Source organism: Fundulus heteroclitus, chromosome 4 (genome assembly GCF_011125445.2).
Source record: "Fundulus heteroclitus isolate FHET01 chromosome 4, MU-UCD_Fhet_4.1, whole genome shotgun sequence".
NCBI classification, from domain to species: Eukaryota; Metazoa; Chordata; class Actinopteri; order Cyprinodontiformes; family Fundulidae; genus Fundulus; species Fundulus heteroclitus.
Genome location: NC_046364.1, coordinates 39,400,576 through 39,417,162, shown reverse-complemented (window position 1 = coordinate 39,417,162; position 16,587 = coordinate 39,400,576). Strand labels below are relative to the sequence as shown.

At 40.6% G+C, this 16,587-nt stretch overlaps 1 protein-coding gene across 1 annotated transcript in view; it reads left to right on the top strand.

The window, feature by feature from the left end:
* The window catches only part of LOC105918406 (stereocilin), a 28,287-nt gene extending 14,120 nt beyond the window's left edge, over positions 1-14,167 (top strand). Inside the window, 15 exon segments of the mRNA XM_036136536.1 lie at positions 275-424; positions 3,859-3,917; positions 4,026-4,149; positions 4,241-4,323; positions 4,411-4,546; positions 4,920-5,122; positions 7,591-7,681; positions 7,768-7,939; positions 8,036-8,205; positions 9,595-9,750; positions 9,816-9,958; positions 10,255-10,403; positions 10,608-10,705; positions 13,739-13,886; positions 13,999-14,167. Coding sequence (XP_035992429.1) covers positions 275-424; positions 3,859-3,917; positions 4,026-4,149; positions 4,241-4,323; positions 4,411-4,546; positions 4,920-5,122; positions 7,591-7,681; positions 7,768-7,939; positions 8,036-8,205; positions 9,595-9,750; positions 9,816-9,958; positions 10,255-10,403; positions 10,608-10,705; positions 13,739-13,886; positions 13,999-14,087 — 1,971 coding nt within the window. The 3' untranslated portion in view covers positions 14,088-14,167.
* Positions 14,168-16,587: the final 2,420 nt, after the last annotated feature.

Genomic DNA, 16,587 nt, shown 5'->3' with positions numbered 1-16,587 from the left:
TTGATCGTTGATTAGGTACATTAAACCACATTAAGCCTTTTTCTCACCATAGGCGCCAATGAAGAAGAAAACGTTAATGTGAGATATCTTCTATAATCGTTGGATTTCGGTTTATTTTTTTTTGACAGGCTTAAGTCTTCATGACAAGATATGGCCATGCAAAATTTGGTGATGATTCCTCGTTGTTTTCCTACCTTAAGCCACGTTAAGCTTTTTCACGTTAAGCGTTTTAGAATGTCCCAGTCTTTCTCTCTCTTCGGTTGTTTGTTGACAGGCTCTCCGCAGAGACTCGAGCAACTTCACGCAGCAGGCAAACTGTCTGTTTCTCTTTGTCCCTCTGAGAAAGCTGATGCAAGCCACGAGCGGCGAAGCCATTTGGCGAGGCACCAGCGCATACAGGGACGTACAGTGGTCTCCACAGCAGGTACACATTCTCCTATAATCTGCCGCTGTGTGCAGCCTCACTTTTCTTTCAAACGACAACAGTAGGTAGAGAAGAAAAGTCTCCCCAGCTCGGGTTTTTTTTTTTTTGCTCGCTTTAATCTGCAACCCATTGGATATGCTTCAGATGAGCCTTTCAGGATATTAATCCTCCGTTCACATCAGCTGCCATCAGGCTAATTACTTTGGATGTAGTACAATAGTGTGCTGGAGTGTGGCATAAATTAATAATGGCTGCCTTAAAGGGATTTTTATCACAGCCAAGAATGAATGAGTCTGCTTTCACCACCTGTTCTCAGCCTAACAAGACCTGAATTAATTTAATAAAGATCAGCCTTTTCGCGTACGCTGAAAAGCGCGACACGCTGCTGACTTGCACGTCCTGTGCTGAATCTGTAACATGCTCAGACATCTCATTTCAGAGTGTACGTTAAAGCCAGTGCTGCTGCATTCATATAAAATTACAACGTGAATTTATTGGTGTGTTCACTGGAATTAACTGCGATACAAAACACATTTTAGGCCATTTTATAGCTGCAAAGATTCGCCTATAGCAGCTACTCTCCTGCTGATATGCTTGTAAAAACCACGCTCTGTTTCCATAATCCAACTCCTGTCATGGAAGAAGAATCTTTTTCTGGGCTCAAGACCTGCCTGAAAAAAAAAAAATTGATACTAGAACAAGAATTAAACTCTGAACGTTGCTCTCTTTGCTTTCACACAGCAATAAATAAAAAGATAACTTTATGAACCCTTACTTTAGGGCAGGAGTCAGCAACTTTTACAACCTGGTTCCTGCTGAATAAAATGTCTTTATTTCCACTAAAGCCACATAACCATTTCCACAAAACTTAATGCAGTTCTACTATCTGAAAAAAAGATCAGACAGTTTTTGGGGGAAATAATATAACAGCAGTTTGGTTTTTATTCCTAGGCTTTAGAACAACAAATCAATGAATTGCATTGAAGCAGAAGAACTACTTAAAGTACCCTTTCTGTTTCTGCATATATTTTGTCCAAAGCATGTAAGGTAGAGGGGCTTAAAGGGGCTTCTTGGTCCAAGATGTTGGACAGGAGGCCCCAACAACAAGTCAGGCCTCAGCTCCAGGAGGAGCAGTGAGGCTTTCATCCTGAACTTGGATCAGTCGACCAGATCTTTATTCTGGTGGATCTGCTGAGCAGGACACGGGACTTTGACTGTCTGGTCCACATTGGTTTTTGGATCATTCAAAGAGCTAATGACCTCCCAAGGGATTTCATGAAGGTGCCTGGGTTGCTTTTAAGAACTATCTAGACCAAGGGTGTCAAACTCATTTTGGTTTAGGGGCCGCATACAGCTTAATCTGATCTCAAGAGGGCCACACGAGTAAACACATTGCAAGATTAAATAGAACTAATAAAAGTGGACTTGTTAATTTTTATATTAAATTAATTTCACTTTTACGCAATATACTATGAATAACCTCAGAGTTTTTAAGAAAAGTATGTGCAATTTCAACAATACTTTTACTCAGTTAAACATTTATTTGTGCATTATGCATAAGAACTGATCACAGAGATTGTACAATGTTGAAAAACATTTATTCACATAAATGTGAAAAAAACATTGTCCTGCATAACAAAATACATAAAATTAGGAAATTATTTCAAGTAAATTTTCCACATCTGACGCTCAGTGCTACTATCTCCTGATTAAATCACAGCGCCCCTCGTGGACAATATAGGAACTGCAGATTTTCAATTAAAATAAGTACATGTTTTTTTCAATAATTGTTTTATCATTCTCTTCCTTTTATCTCCTCTTTCTTTCACCTTTTATTTTTTTCTTCTTGTTCTTCCTTTCCTCTCATACTTTCCCATTGTAGTGTCTATATTATTTGAGATATTCCCCGCATGAATCATAATAAAACTATTCACGTTCATAAATCAAGCGGAGCACTATGGCAAAAGCAGTACTGATCCACTTGTGAAAGTCAAATCTGATGAGCTCTTTTTGGCATTAAGACAACAATTCTTATTGCCACATTGCCAAACAAGACACTGGGGGGGACAAAAAAACATATATATATATTTTTTAAAATGATAATGCATTTAGCCATTAGCATTTGGCCGGACAAAGTTGTATGACGGGCCGAAACCGGCCTGCGGGCCATATGTTTGACACCCCTGATCTAGACCCAGAGTAAGACTTTCATCCACATCATCCTTGTCGTAAAGTCTAGCTTGTTCCCACTAAATGTCCGATTGCTTCAGACTATTTTGAATTGTCCAATCCTGTTTGTGGCTTTCAAGGACGCAATTTTTTCTTTGGAAACCCTAGGTATCTTATTTGTCTTTTGTAAAATATGTGTGGTTCTGTTGACAACTTCCAGCCAGGATCTTCAATGTGCGCTGGAGCAGTTCAAAGGCAAGAGTCAGCTACTCTCAGTCTGGGGCCTGTCCTCTCCTGCAAAAACGGATCTAGAAATAAGTAAAATGTTCTTAAAATTAGTGTTTTGGTCCTAGATTTGAGCAGGTAAATAAGATTATCCGCCAATGGAATGAGTATTTTTACCCCTAAAATAAGATAATTAGATATAATGCACTTGAAATAAGACGATGGAGATGAATTCTTCCTATTTTAAGTGCAAAAATCGTATTCTATTGGCAGATCATCTTATTTACCTGCTCAAATCAAGGAAAAATATACTTATTTTAAGAACATTTAACTTATTTTTAGTTCCGTTTTTGCAGTGCAGGGCTCCTTCTCTCACAAGCAGAGGAGTGTTGCTTACAAGAGACGTTAGGATGGAGCAGGAGACGGAGAGACGGAGCAGGCAGCAATACAGGTGTCGCTCTAGTCTCCTATGGTGAAGAAAGAGAGGAACCCAAAAGCAAAGCTCTCAATTTACTGCTCTATCTCTACATTCTGACCCTCATCTAAACTCACAAGATATGGAGCATGACCCAAAAGAATGAGATCCCAGATTAAAATAAAGGCAGAAAGTGATTACATCCTGTGGGTGGATGGGGAGATGGGGGAGAGGTACTCACAGTAGAGCTGCTGCTCTTCTGCATCAGACGGAGTGATTTAAGGTGGTTCCTCCTGGCTCACAATTCACCGAGAGGACACCGTCTGGGCAAAGCCAGACTTCACTGGAGGGATTACATATCCTTTCTGGATTGGAAATCTGGGATCACCCAGGAGGAGAGGGATGCTGGGATGTCCAGGTTCCCGTGCTGGACCTGTTACCTTGATCCCAATGTCAGAAGAATGTAGAAGACTATAGACTGTTGGGTGGCATTTGATAAAAAATAACAAGATAAACTGTGTATGGATATATCATTTTTGTGTTGGTTTTCTCAAAATGTGTATAATTTTTTTTTTTTACTTGGTGGTCATTTGAAGGTACTTTGGTCTCTTTCTCTTCTCCGAAGGCTCAGTTTCTGTTCAGACAGATCCACGAAATCAAAAATATCTCCATCAAGACGGTGAAGTAAGTCTGACCTCCTGTATGCCAGCTTTTTGATCCTGCACTCCAAACAGCCACTTTCAGGGGCGGACGCCCAGTACTAATCAACAATGACCTCCCTGCTGCCCACAGGGATCTGGGCCACATTGCCGCTGGAATGAGTTGTGACTTTCTGAGGCGCTGGATCAACCACACAGATTTCACTGAGTTGCTTCAGTTTGTGAGTGAACTGCCTGGAGGTCCCACACCGGCTCTGGTGGGTGGCAAAGTTCGTCCACAAAGCCGTAAAAGCTGATGTTACTGTAAGGAATGCATAAATATTTCAGCTAATTTTGATGCTTTTCCAGCGGCGATGCATTGTGGATGAACTGCGGAGACAACCTGAACTTGAGCTCGGTTCTTTGGGTTCTGGGTTTGCAGCAACGTTACCGTAAGTCAACTATGTTTATTTATTTATTTATTTTACATAACAAATTTCTCCTTTTACTACATTTGAACCTGTTTGTTTCCTTTCCAGAGTGACAATGGTGGAGAACCTGTCTAATGCGTCTGTCAGAGCCGTCCTGAGGCACATTCAGCTTCACTTTCCCGATTTCCTGAGACTGCCTCATTATAAACAGACAAATCTGGCCGAGAAGGCCTTATCTGAGCTGGTAAGGCATCTGCAGTAACCTCACAAATACCTTATTTACCACATGATGTGAAAATGATAGTAAACTGCAGTGTTTCAGGCGAGAACGTGTGATCGGAAACCAGATGGTGTTGTAATCTTTAAACACTAATTGGTGGAATGAGAAATCACCGGTTTGTGTTTATGTAATTGACGTGATAAAAAGCTCCCGCGACAATTCAGAGAAAACACCAACTCTTGTAAAAGATCAAAAATAATATTGGTTAGCTGAGACACAGATGGAGAAAGAGGTTTGGAAGCAGCCTCCTCCTCTAAACAGCTTTTCCCTCAAGCAGAACGATACACTGTGAACCCGAGCTGATACGGGACATCTCTGCGTTTGTGCTGCTCCACAGGGCCCTTCTCTGGGCGAGGGGAAGATTGATGGCACCCTTCTGGATCTCCTGGGGCCCCTGGTGCCTTTCTTGGACCGAGACAGTTTGGGTCTGGTGGACAGAGGAGCGCTGGCTCTGCGGCTGGAAGAGATGAGGAGTTTCTGCCTTCCCAAAGAGGCGCTCCGAGACATTAGTGACCTTCTGACTCAGAGAGACCTGCTTGGGTAAAAAAAAAAAAAAAAAACTTTTCTGCTGCAGAATTTGGTTTCTGTGAGGAGGAGATTTGTTCGTTGTACATAGAGGGCCTTGGAAATGCATTCATGCCAGTAAAACATATTTACTTTTATTCCTTTCTGCGGCACAAATTTCAACGTTCTTCATTGGGATTCATGTAATAGACCAACACAGAACAGTGTATATTTGTGATGTGGAAGGAAAAAACGATTTACGTTACATATTCTCTACAAATGAAAATCTGAAAACTGCGGCACACATACACGTTTATTCAGTTTGCCCGAGTCAATACTTCACAGAACGACCATTTTCTGCAGATACAGCTGTAAGGGCTTTTGGGGGGGGGAGTATCTCTCTAACAGCTTTGAACATCTAAAGAATACAAATTTTGACTTTTCCTTTTTTTTCATGTCAGATTGGGTAGAAAGCATCTTTAAGCAGCGATTTTCAAGTATTGCTGCAGATTCTCGGTTATGTTCATGTCTGAACTTTTAGCGGGCAATTTTAGCCCATGAACACGCTTTGATCTAAAGCACTGCAGCTCTGGCTTTAATCTAAGTTGTCTACCTCGAAGGTGAAGCGCCACACCGGTCTGAAGTCTTTTGCAGCACCTAAAAGGTTTTCTTCCAAGATTACTCTGTTTCATCCATCTGCCCAACAGCTCTGACCAGCCTCAGCATCCCTGCTGAGGAAAAGAAGCCCCAGAGCGCAGTGCCAAACAAAGCCTCACTGTGGCGATGCCGTGCTCAAAATGATGCACAGCGCTGCTTTTCCTGCTCACATTGCACAGAGCTTTCTTCCAGCAATGCTGCTCTTCTTTTCGCTCTTCCAAAAGGGCCAGGTTCGTAGAGCGCTTAACTAAAAGCGTTCCCCTTAACAGATTCCTCCACCTGAGCGCTGGATCTCTGCAGCTACTCCAGAGTTACCACGGACCTCTCCTGTAAATTCAGATTGCCGCCATGTCCTGGTGGGCTCGCAGTTGTCCCAAAGGACTATGGACCAGTTCAAGCACTGAGTAAATGCCTAGAAGAAATCAATGCCTGGATGTGCCAAAATTTTCTTCAGTTGAATAAAAACAAAACAGAAGTAATAATTTTTGGACCAATAGAGGAGAGATCAAAAGTTAGTACACAGCTTCAGTCGCTTCAACTAAAAACCACTGATTAGGCCCAAAATCTGGGAGTAGTGATGGACTCAGACCTGAACCTCCAAAAGCATCTAAAGACAATTACAAGGTCGGGTTTCTATCACCTGAAGCACATTTCCAGGATTAAAGGACTGATGTCTTAACAGGATCTGGTAAAAACTAATCCATGCGTTTATATTTAGTAGAATTGATTACTGCAACGGTGCTTTCACAGGTCTGCCTAAAAAGTGGATCAGACAGCTGCAGCTGATCCAGAACGCTGCTGCCTGCGCCGTTCTCACTAAGACTAAGAAAGTAGAGAACATCACCCCAGTTCTAAAGTCCTTACACTGGCTCCCTGTATCTCAGAGAATAGACTTTAAAATACTTCTGTTAGTCTATAAATCCCTAAATGGCTTAGCACCTAAATACATTACAGACTTGTTATCAGTGTATCAACCATCCAGAGCACTAACGTCTTCTGGGTCCAGCCTTCTCTGCAAACCTAGAACCAGAATTAACCACGGAGAAGCAGCATTTAGTTCCTATGCTCCGCTTATCTGGAACAAACTTCCAGAAAACTGTAAAAGTTCAGAAAGCCTGAGTTCTTTTAAATCAAGATTGCAAACACATTTGTTTAGGATTGCCTTTGACTGTTCTATTTAACTGAATCAACACTTTTTTGTTCTTTTTTTCCTATCTACATTTTATTCCTACTTGCTTTTATTCTGTTTTATTTTGCTATATTTTAATCATGTAAAGCACTTTGCATTGTCCTTGTACTGAATTGTGCTATATAAATAAATTTGCCTTGCCTCGCCAAAACCTCTGATAATGAGAATAAATCGAACACAGTTGAACTCTACTAAGACTTCTGAGGGAAATTGGTAGCCGTGGGTTTTATTTAGGTGTGTCAGAGTAAAAGGGGAGGAATAAATTTGCACGCAATATGTTTCAATTTGTAAAACTACTAAATTAACATGTGTCAAACCAACCTGGGGCGTTTGTACATGGAGTTTGCATGTTCTCAGTCAGATACTACAGCTTCCTCACACACTTTAAAAATATGACGGTTATTTGAGATTATTTGGGTTATTTCTAAAGTGTGTGTGCATGGTTGCCCTGTAAATGACTGGCGACCTGTCCGGGTTGGACCCCGCCTCTTGTCATTGCATAGAGAAACTGGAAGGATGGATGGAGAGTCACAGATCAGCTTCTCTTGACTGGACAGCAGTTTAACATAATGCCTAAAAGTAAAATGTCTGTTCTGTACAGTAGATGTTGTGTTAATAAATCAGTAGTAATGATAAAATGTATGTGATTGTTTGCCAGAGATCCGTCCAAATGGCAGGTTGGGGATGTTGAGCATCTGGGCAGGTTGGTGTTTGCTCTCTCAACAAAGCAGATCAACTCCATCCCCCTGGTAAGAGTCTCAAATAGACTGATCCGTATTCAACTAATTCAGGTGAACTCTTCCCGAGAATTTATGATTCCGCTTTTATTGAACAGACGGTGTTAAATAAGACAACGGTGGAGCAGGTTCTGGTGGGTCAGAAGCGCTGGGAGGAGAGTCTGGTTGGTGGGATCTGTGCTCGTCAGTGTGTGGACCACCAGTACCACAGGAAGCAGACCTGGAGTCTAATACGAGGAATTGTCAAACCACGGAGCAGGAGGGCAAAAGGTTTGACACAAACCTAAGATAAGCTGAACCAAAGAGGTTTTACACATGAAAATAAGTTTGATCGTAACACCGGAATCACCTGCGTGTTTTAATAAGTGCCAGTTCCCAGCTGTGCGGACATCAGAGGAACGTTCCCGTCTGCTTGGAGCCCCACCCAGCTCCGCCGGATGTCCGTAGAGGACCTGAAGGAGTGTGTGGAGGTCTTTGGTCAGGACCAATCTCTGAGCTCTGAGCAGCGACGCTCGTTATGGGTGAAACTCAGGCAGGTCAGGAAAAAACACACCAACCTGAAACAACACAGCATTCACAATAACTTTTCAACAAGCCTGGGCCTTTGGTTAATGAGGATTTTAAATTCATTATGACGTGCAGCTAATAGTTGCCTTGTCATCTGGTTCTCCCACCTGAGCTGCAGCTCTAAGCAGCTCCTGTCGTGTTACTTTGGGCATCGTTGCTGCTTTTCTGATTGATGTTCTCCTTTATGTGGGCAGGAATGTCTTGGTAGGTTTGCAGTTGTCCCATACTCCATTTTCAGATAATAGATGGAACTGTGCTCTGTGAAAAGTTCCCAGTTTGGGGTATTTTTTATAAATTAACCAGGGTAATGCTTCTCCCTGACCTGTCTGCTGCGTATTTGGTCTCCATGATGCTGGTTGTTCAGTAACGTTCTCTAACAAACCTCTGAGGTCTTCTCAGGACAGTTGTACTTATACTGAGATTCAGGGATGAAAAGTAACTAGTTACATTTACTCAAGTAACTGAAATTAAGTGTAATTTCTAGGAACTTTGTATTTTTTAAGTAGTTTACAAAAGCGGAACTTTTACTTGTACTTGAATATGTAGTAGAATAAGTATTTTACTCAGTTACATTTTAAAATCATATCACTTACTGAGTTTAAAATAAAGTAAGAAAAATTACTGGAAGCAGCAAAAGTTATCAGAGCCCAACACGGAGGCACATCAGTCGGATGTTAGTGGCTCTAGCAAAACAATATCAACAAAACAATATATATTTTTACTTAAAGCAAAATTTTGATGAGATACTTTTTATTTTACTTGAGTAACATTTTACAATTGTCACATTAATTGTATTTAAGTAAAGGTTTATCAAAATAACTGCACTTTTACTTGAGTAAGTTATTCTGGCACTCTTTCCACCTCTGCTGTGATTAACTTACCCTCAGGTGGACTTCAATTCAATTCAATTCAATTTTATTTATATAGCGCCAAATCATGAAACATGTCATCTCAAGGCACTTTACAAAGTCAAGTTCAATCATATTATACAGATTGGTCAGATTATACAGATTGGTCAAAAATGTCCTATATAAGGAAACCAGTTGATTGCATCAAAGTCCCGACAAGCAGCATTCACTCCTGGAGAAGCGTAGAGCCACAGGAAGAGTCATCTGCATTGTACATGGCTTTGCTGCAATCCCTCATACGGACTGTATTTATTAATAAATTGTCTTCTGTATGGGTGCACTGGGGATGATTGTAAAAAAAAAAAAAGCAATGTTTTTTTAAGGGTTAAAACCTTGGTACAAGGTTATGGCCATAAAGTGTATGAATATATTTGTAAGGTGGTACCGTCCATCTTTGGCTGAAATGTTCTGACATATTCTGTGGATGAACTTTGCTTTTTTTCAATCCAGTCCTTCAGTCCGGTGAGGGAGCTGAGAGCGGATCAGGTGCTAGCTCTGGGATCAGTGGTGACAGAGATGGGAGACAGAGAGCTGCAGGACGCCATTCCCGCTGATCTGGGCGTGCTGGCACATCTGGGCACACTGGGGAGCTGGACTCCTCGAAAGGTACTCTAAAATAGCTTGAGTTTGTGTGGTGATGATTATTAAAGGCTCACGTTTGCCTTTCTCAGATGAGAGCGGTGGTTTTAAGTGTGATGCGGAAAAGAGGACTGAAAGCGGAGCAGTTAACAGTTGTTGATTTGGCGACGCTTGGCCATCTGATCTGCGGTCTTCAGCCGTCGGAGATCAAACGCCTGAGCCCATACAACCTCAGGTCAGTCAAGTACTGCATTTTGAATAAACAATTTCATATTGAATATGTTATAAAAAGCCAAATAATCACCCCAGCCATCTGATAAATCCATCTGATTATGCAATTAGTATAGAAATATCACTGAAACATTTCTGTGCAGAATGACAATGTGAGTTGATTCTAGAAGATGTCACATATGACTTTAAACGTGCCAACAGTGTGACTGGTGGCATCTCAACAGCACAAACCTTAATCAATCATTTTGCATATGCTCGGGGGGGAGATAAAGCATGCAATCATTTCTTCTCAAACTGCAGCCTGGCTGTCCTGTTCCTGCGGGAAATGTCCCTGCCCTGCACGGAGCAGCAGATGGAGGCTCTCACTAACTGCTTGGCCAGAGCGGAGGCCTTTGGTCCGGTCAGTGAGTGGGGGCCGGAGGTTTTCACTGAAATTGGGACACTTGCAGGTACAGTAGAGCATTGTATCCCCCAGGGGGGGCAAATTTTATGTGCACAAACCTTTAAAAATTGGTTTATTTTCTAAGAGTTAGAGGGGTTATGGTAGAAAATGGCAGCAGTTGGATAGATAGGCCCAATTAAAACAATCCCAGAGGGCTAACGTTAAGGAGAAACATTATTTACCTGACTTCAGTGTCTGTGCCTGTTTCCAGCGGGCCTGCCTGATCTAGTGCTGTCAGCTCTGCTGCAAGAACAAATGGAGGGAATCACCCCGGAAGCTGTGGCGCTGATATCTCCCAAAAAGATGGCAGTGAGTTATACTTGTTATTAAAAAGCTGTTTGTGCAGATGAACCTGCAGTATAAACGGAAGCTAACAGGCAGGTTAAGGCACAAAAGGACAACATTTGGCGCTACATGAATAAGCTGCAAACTCTGGAGGAAAATATCATGAGGACCACAATTCATTAAGTTGTCAAATATGTCCACATTTTTTATGAAAATGCAAATATATACCTCAGATTATTTTTAAAATGTAATGTCATTATTACTATTTTATGAATTATACATAATTTATTAAAAAATAAAATGTTTTAAGTATTAATTTAGATTTGAAATTATTTTTATTTTCATAGCATATTTAATCATTTTATTTTTTATTACAGCGACAATCTAAGTTATTTCATCATAGATGCTTGTAGAGGAAATGTTAAATACATTTAACAAATAACTAAAAAATATTAAAGCATGTTTTAGATAATGTTTTACACATTTAATGATTAAATGTTATATACTGTAATTTCCCATCAGAGCCACAGTCAGGACAAGTACAGCTGGGCTTTTGCTAAACCTTTTACAGCCATTTTATTGAAATAATATTTTATAAACTTGTTAAACAACATATCTTAAGCAATTTCATGGTTTTCCAAAACTGGAAGGGACATTCTTTTAATGTAATTTCACCTTAATAACTTGGTTATTAAGCAAATAAACTGATAAATAATTCATACTTCCCAATACTTAGAAAACCTTGAGAGTTTTAGCATCATTACAATTACTTTAACCCTTTAGAAATATTCTAAATGTTTTCAATGATTATTTATTGGATTTTATCTGATCTTTACTTAACTTTCAGATATTGACTGTATGGGTACATCTCACTAAATTACAATAAGCTTATGTGTTCTGATGAAACTCGTTTGACTGATTAAAAGCACCTTTTGAGAAACACAACCTTTAAGCCTGAATTAAACAACATTTTTTTGGTCTTATGTAATATTTTAATCTTAAATGTCAGGTTTTCATTAGCTTTATGAGGAAAATCATAATTAACAGAACTAAAGAACTGACAACATCACTCTGTCATTAATCTATATAATGGGATTTGTTTAGTGAATGGATTTACTAAAAACAAATGAACTTTTCAATAATATTCTATTTATTTTAGATACATCTGTATATTAATGCTACATCTGCTTTGTTTCTGCACATATATGAACAAAAAACGTGCAGAGACAAACGCGTCGATCAAATCCAGCAGATAGAAGCAAGTCGCATCTATTATTTGTGTTTGGTTGCAGGTTTTCTCGCTTCAGCCGCATACATATCAGGTGCAGAAGTGATGAAACGTAGAGAAAATTATCCCCTTACGGAAAAGCCTTTAATGCTCAGCCATAAAATAATGAAAACCTTTTATCCTCCTGGCGGTTCTACCAGGTCTCATCCCATGGCTCAGTGGGACTGAGGATGAGGGAGAAACTGTGCCTGAATGTTTCCCCTAAATTCATTCATCATACCTCGTTTAAATGTGAGGAAGCTGCTTCGTCACAGAGAGACCCAACTCTTGTCTGCACACATTAGCAGGGTGCAAAACGCTTTGTGAATTCATCTCATTGAATAAGACGTTTCATGACTTGATTCCAGTTACTATCTATAAAAGCCAGGAGGACTTATTTATTTGTGAGATTGTATGTATGAACTTTATACTTGCCAGTTTGAAAAGGTCTTTTCTCAACAGAAAGAATTGTTGCTTGCTTAAAAACAACTCAAATGGAGCAACAATTTTCACATGACTTTAGATGGCAAACATTTTTATGCTGACTTTGCTGGAAAAGTCCAAAAAGGTGGAACAGTAAAGTAAGCCAAACTCTATTTCATATTAAAGAAATGATGTTGCTGCAATCAAATAGAACAAAACTCTGCCAAGATCACATTTAAATGTTGAGATGTGAAATTGAAATCTGCAGTAAGGATGAAACCCTGATCCAATTAAGGATGTCTATTCAATTCAGTTCAGTTAAATTTTATTTATATAGCGCCAATTCATGATACACGTCACCTCACGGCATTTTCCAAAGTCAAATTCAATCAGATTATACAGATTGGTCAAAAAGTTTCCCATCTAAGGAAACATAGCAGATTGCAAAAAGTCATGACAAGCAGGATTCACTCCTCCTGAAGAAGTGTCCATGACTTTGCAGCAATCCCTCATACTGAGCATGCATAAAGCGACAGTGGAGAGGAAAACTCCCCTTTAACAGGGAGGAAAACCTCCAGCAGAACCAGGCTCAGTGTGAACGATCATCTGCCTCGACCGACTGGGGGTTAGAGAAGACAGAGCAGAGACACAAAAAGCACAGAAGCTCACATTGACCCAGGAGTACTTTCTATGTGATATGGTAATAGCAGTGATCTGCCTTCCCTGGATGATGTCACAACTAACAGAATGCCAGACCAGGTGTACCTACTATGAAGAAAAAAGAGAGAGAACAAAAGGGTAAAACATGAAATAACAGCAAGCAATGTCTAAACAAGTGTAGCTTCAATGGAAAGACGTCATAATAGAAACCACTGTTTTTCTAAACGAATTGGATAAACAATATTTTCATTAAAATGGAGAAACATTTTTGGAAATTACAATCCTGACCTTAATTTAGTGGACATGCGCTGAGAAAATCTTCTCTCTGCTCGTTAAGCTGGACAAGCCAGAAATGCTAATGAGATGAAGCCGTTTGTCAGGCAGCAGTCAGCTACAGCGCATACAGACTGGAAATCCTAACACAGTGTTTTTACAGAAGGCTAAAGGTCATTTTTATTTTTATCAGACCACATCCCATGACTAATGCATTCAGAAATCCTTGCAGTTCCCCAGTGTCCTTGTCTGCTCTAACCTTTAAGCACAAAAAAATGTAAGCAGGATAAAAAAAACATGTAAAGCAATACAGAGACTAACATGTGGACACTGTTTTTCTTTCTTAAAAGAGTGCCGTAAATCTAATTGAAATCTAGCCGTGCAGGATAATCTTTCGCCAACAGTTTCACTGTGTGTTTGGTTTTGTGCTGCAGGTGGTGTTCAGTGCGGTGCGGTTGTCGTGGCTGAGTGCGGAGCAGGCGTGGGCCGTGACAGAGGAGCAGTGGGCAGAGCTGGACGCAGACCAGAGGCATGCTGTCGGACTGGCTCGGTATGAGGGAGACGTCCTCATGGAGCTCAGAGGTGTGTTTGTCCTTTTGGAAAACCGCCGCCAACCTTCCTCTCATAATAAATCTGCTTGTGCCGAACCCGTGTGAGCTCGGTTCTGATGAATCCTGCTTCTTCTTGTCTGCAGGACGAAACTCTGCTCCATCAGCTGTGAACACGGACAGCTCGGCTTTATGCTCACTGGCTCTGTGGCTTTTGTTACAGCAGCTAATTTAAAACAATGGAATAAAATTGGTATTATGACATTGACTTGTGCTGGTATCGTATTTGTACTGCAAATAAATATTTTAAACTACCCCACTCTTCATTGTAATGGCGTCTGAATTTACAAAGATCTTAGATGTGCTTTGCAGCTTTATATGATTCAGATTTATGAGTTATCAGCTTAGCAGGATGCAAAGCACTGCATATGTTCTTGACGGTGATTAATGTAATTTGACAGAGGAACAGGCTTTCTAACATCTACACAACACAACCAGGGAAATAGACCACAGAGGTTTTTTATTGCGTGAAGGGAACCAAACTTAGGAAAAGTGAGAACAGATCTACCCAACAACCAAAACACCTTTAAAATCTTCCACCCGTTTATTGATATCTCTTGTTGGTTCAGTAATTCGCTCACTGCAGCTCCTTACCCGTCTACTTCTGTAGAGATTCAGTGACTGTAATGTGTAGATCTATTCACAGCTCCAAATTTGTCCTCCAATTCTGTAATCATAGGTTTCAAGAAGTCTTCTCACCTATAAGGCAATTAACCAAAAGACAGATATTTTATAGATTTATTTTAAGAGAAAAGAATTAACTCTAAATAAAATTAACAAATGGCTTTATTTAACAGACAATGGCCACTCAGATGTATTTTTGAGGTTAAATTATTAGTGACGCTAAGAGACTTCAATGACCTTTGGGGTTCCATTCAATGCAGTTCACCTACTGACTAACCACCAGAAGAGCAGAAAAACGAGTTTAAAACCTTAATACAACACAGCTTGCAGATATAAAGAAATGGCGAGCATCTCGAGGACATCCTCAGACCCTTACAGGGACAAAAGATATTAGGGACTTCAAATAAAAGTTATGGTTATAAAGAAAAATGAAGTATTGATTTTATGAAGATCCATCACAGATCCAATAAGCTGAACATCATGCATCACTGGCTCTACTTCACAGAATATTTTTTTAACAAGTATTGTGAATATATTATGAAAGGTGTGGTCACATCGCTGTATAAACTATTTCATGTACTTGCTTTTGCAAATCCTCTAAAGAATTTCATTAAAAAAAACATATTACCTTTTAGTAGTTTTTTTTTTTTTTTGCAGGCCAGATTCCCCTCCTCAGTAAAAGGGTTGGGCACAGTAATGATATGCAGCTCTACCTGGTTGACTTCACTCTGATTGGCTACAACCATATTTGGGAAACTGGTCAAACCCGCCCCCACACGCCCCTGTCCCCTCCATCCACACCTTTCTTCTTTGTACAACACTCCATTACAAATCCATTATTACGGTATTATGGCTGGTGGAAGTGTTTGTGTTGCAGGATGTCAGACAGTCGAGGCCAAGCTGACCAAAGGCTTTAACCTGGTGGTGCGATTCAACATCCACACAATGGCACAGCTGGCAGCATTAGAGCCAGAGGTTTAGCTGGTAACTCAGTCAACCTGATTTTTCAGTCACAAACACACCTTGTGTGCCTTCTGTACCGTGTTGGTACCAAAGTTTTTTTTTCAAAATCCGTTTGTTCGAAAACCCCAAACTGATTTCTCCCATGTTCAGGAAACAACACAGCATAAATGCTCTGATTGGAGAATATGATGTCATAGTTTGAGTTCTGTCTTAGTTCTAGTTTCTGTCATAGTTTTAGTTTCTGTCACAGGTTGGTTTTGTTTTGGTTCTGTTTTGCACTTTACTTTATTCTCAGTCATCAGATCAGTTCACCTGCCAGCAATCTGCCAGATCACCTTATCACCCACTCTCTTTGCCTGCCACCAGTCACTAACCAATCAGCTCGGTTCACTCCAGTCACCTTCCCTTTGATTATTTCCACCTGTCCCCTGCAATTAGTACTCAGCTCCGGTCACCTGTCCATTCCACTATTTATACCCGTCTTAATCCACTCCACAGTGCCAGATCATAACGAGCCTTTCGGTGAGTCATATCCAGCATTCTAGTTCTCTGATTGTCCTGTTGATACCGTCCCGATTTGCCTCCGGATACCTGAGCCAGCCTGACCCCTGTATACCTGTTTTTCCTGCCTGATTCTGACTGCTGACCTAAGTCTGTTCCTGGACTATCTGAGCTTGCCTGACCCCTGTCTGTTTACCTTGCCTGCTTGTGTACCAAACCGGACCAGCTACCTGACCACCTGACCTCGTCTAGCCTGTTAGCCTGCCCATGTATCAAACCTGGATCTGTTTCCTGACTCTGAACCCGATCTCTGCCTCTGGACTATCTCGCACCTCTGATTATCTGGTTTTGACTTAGGACTGTTGTTGACCACGGGCTCTGTCTTGCCCTGTTTATCACTACTTCCAATTCAGTCATCCCGGTTCCTACCCACTACCTGTCCTTTAATAAACCTTCTTAAAATATACCTTCATCATCTGGCTGAATTCTGGGTCCGTCAGGTCCGTTCTTAACATATGAATAGCGTAGTAAGATAACATGCATAGAAAGACAAACCGTTTTCTGATCTGACCATTTTTGAGCAAAGA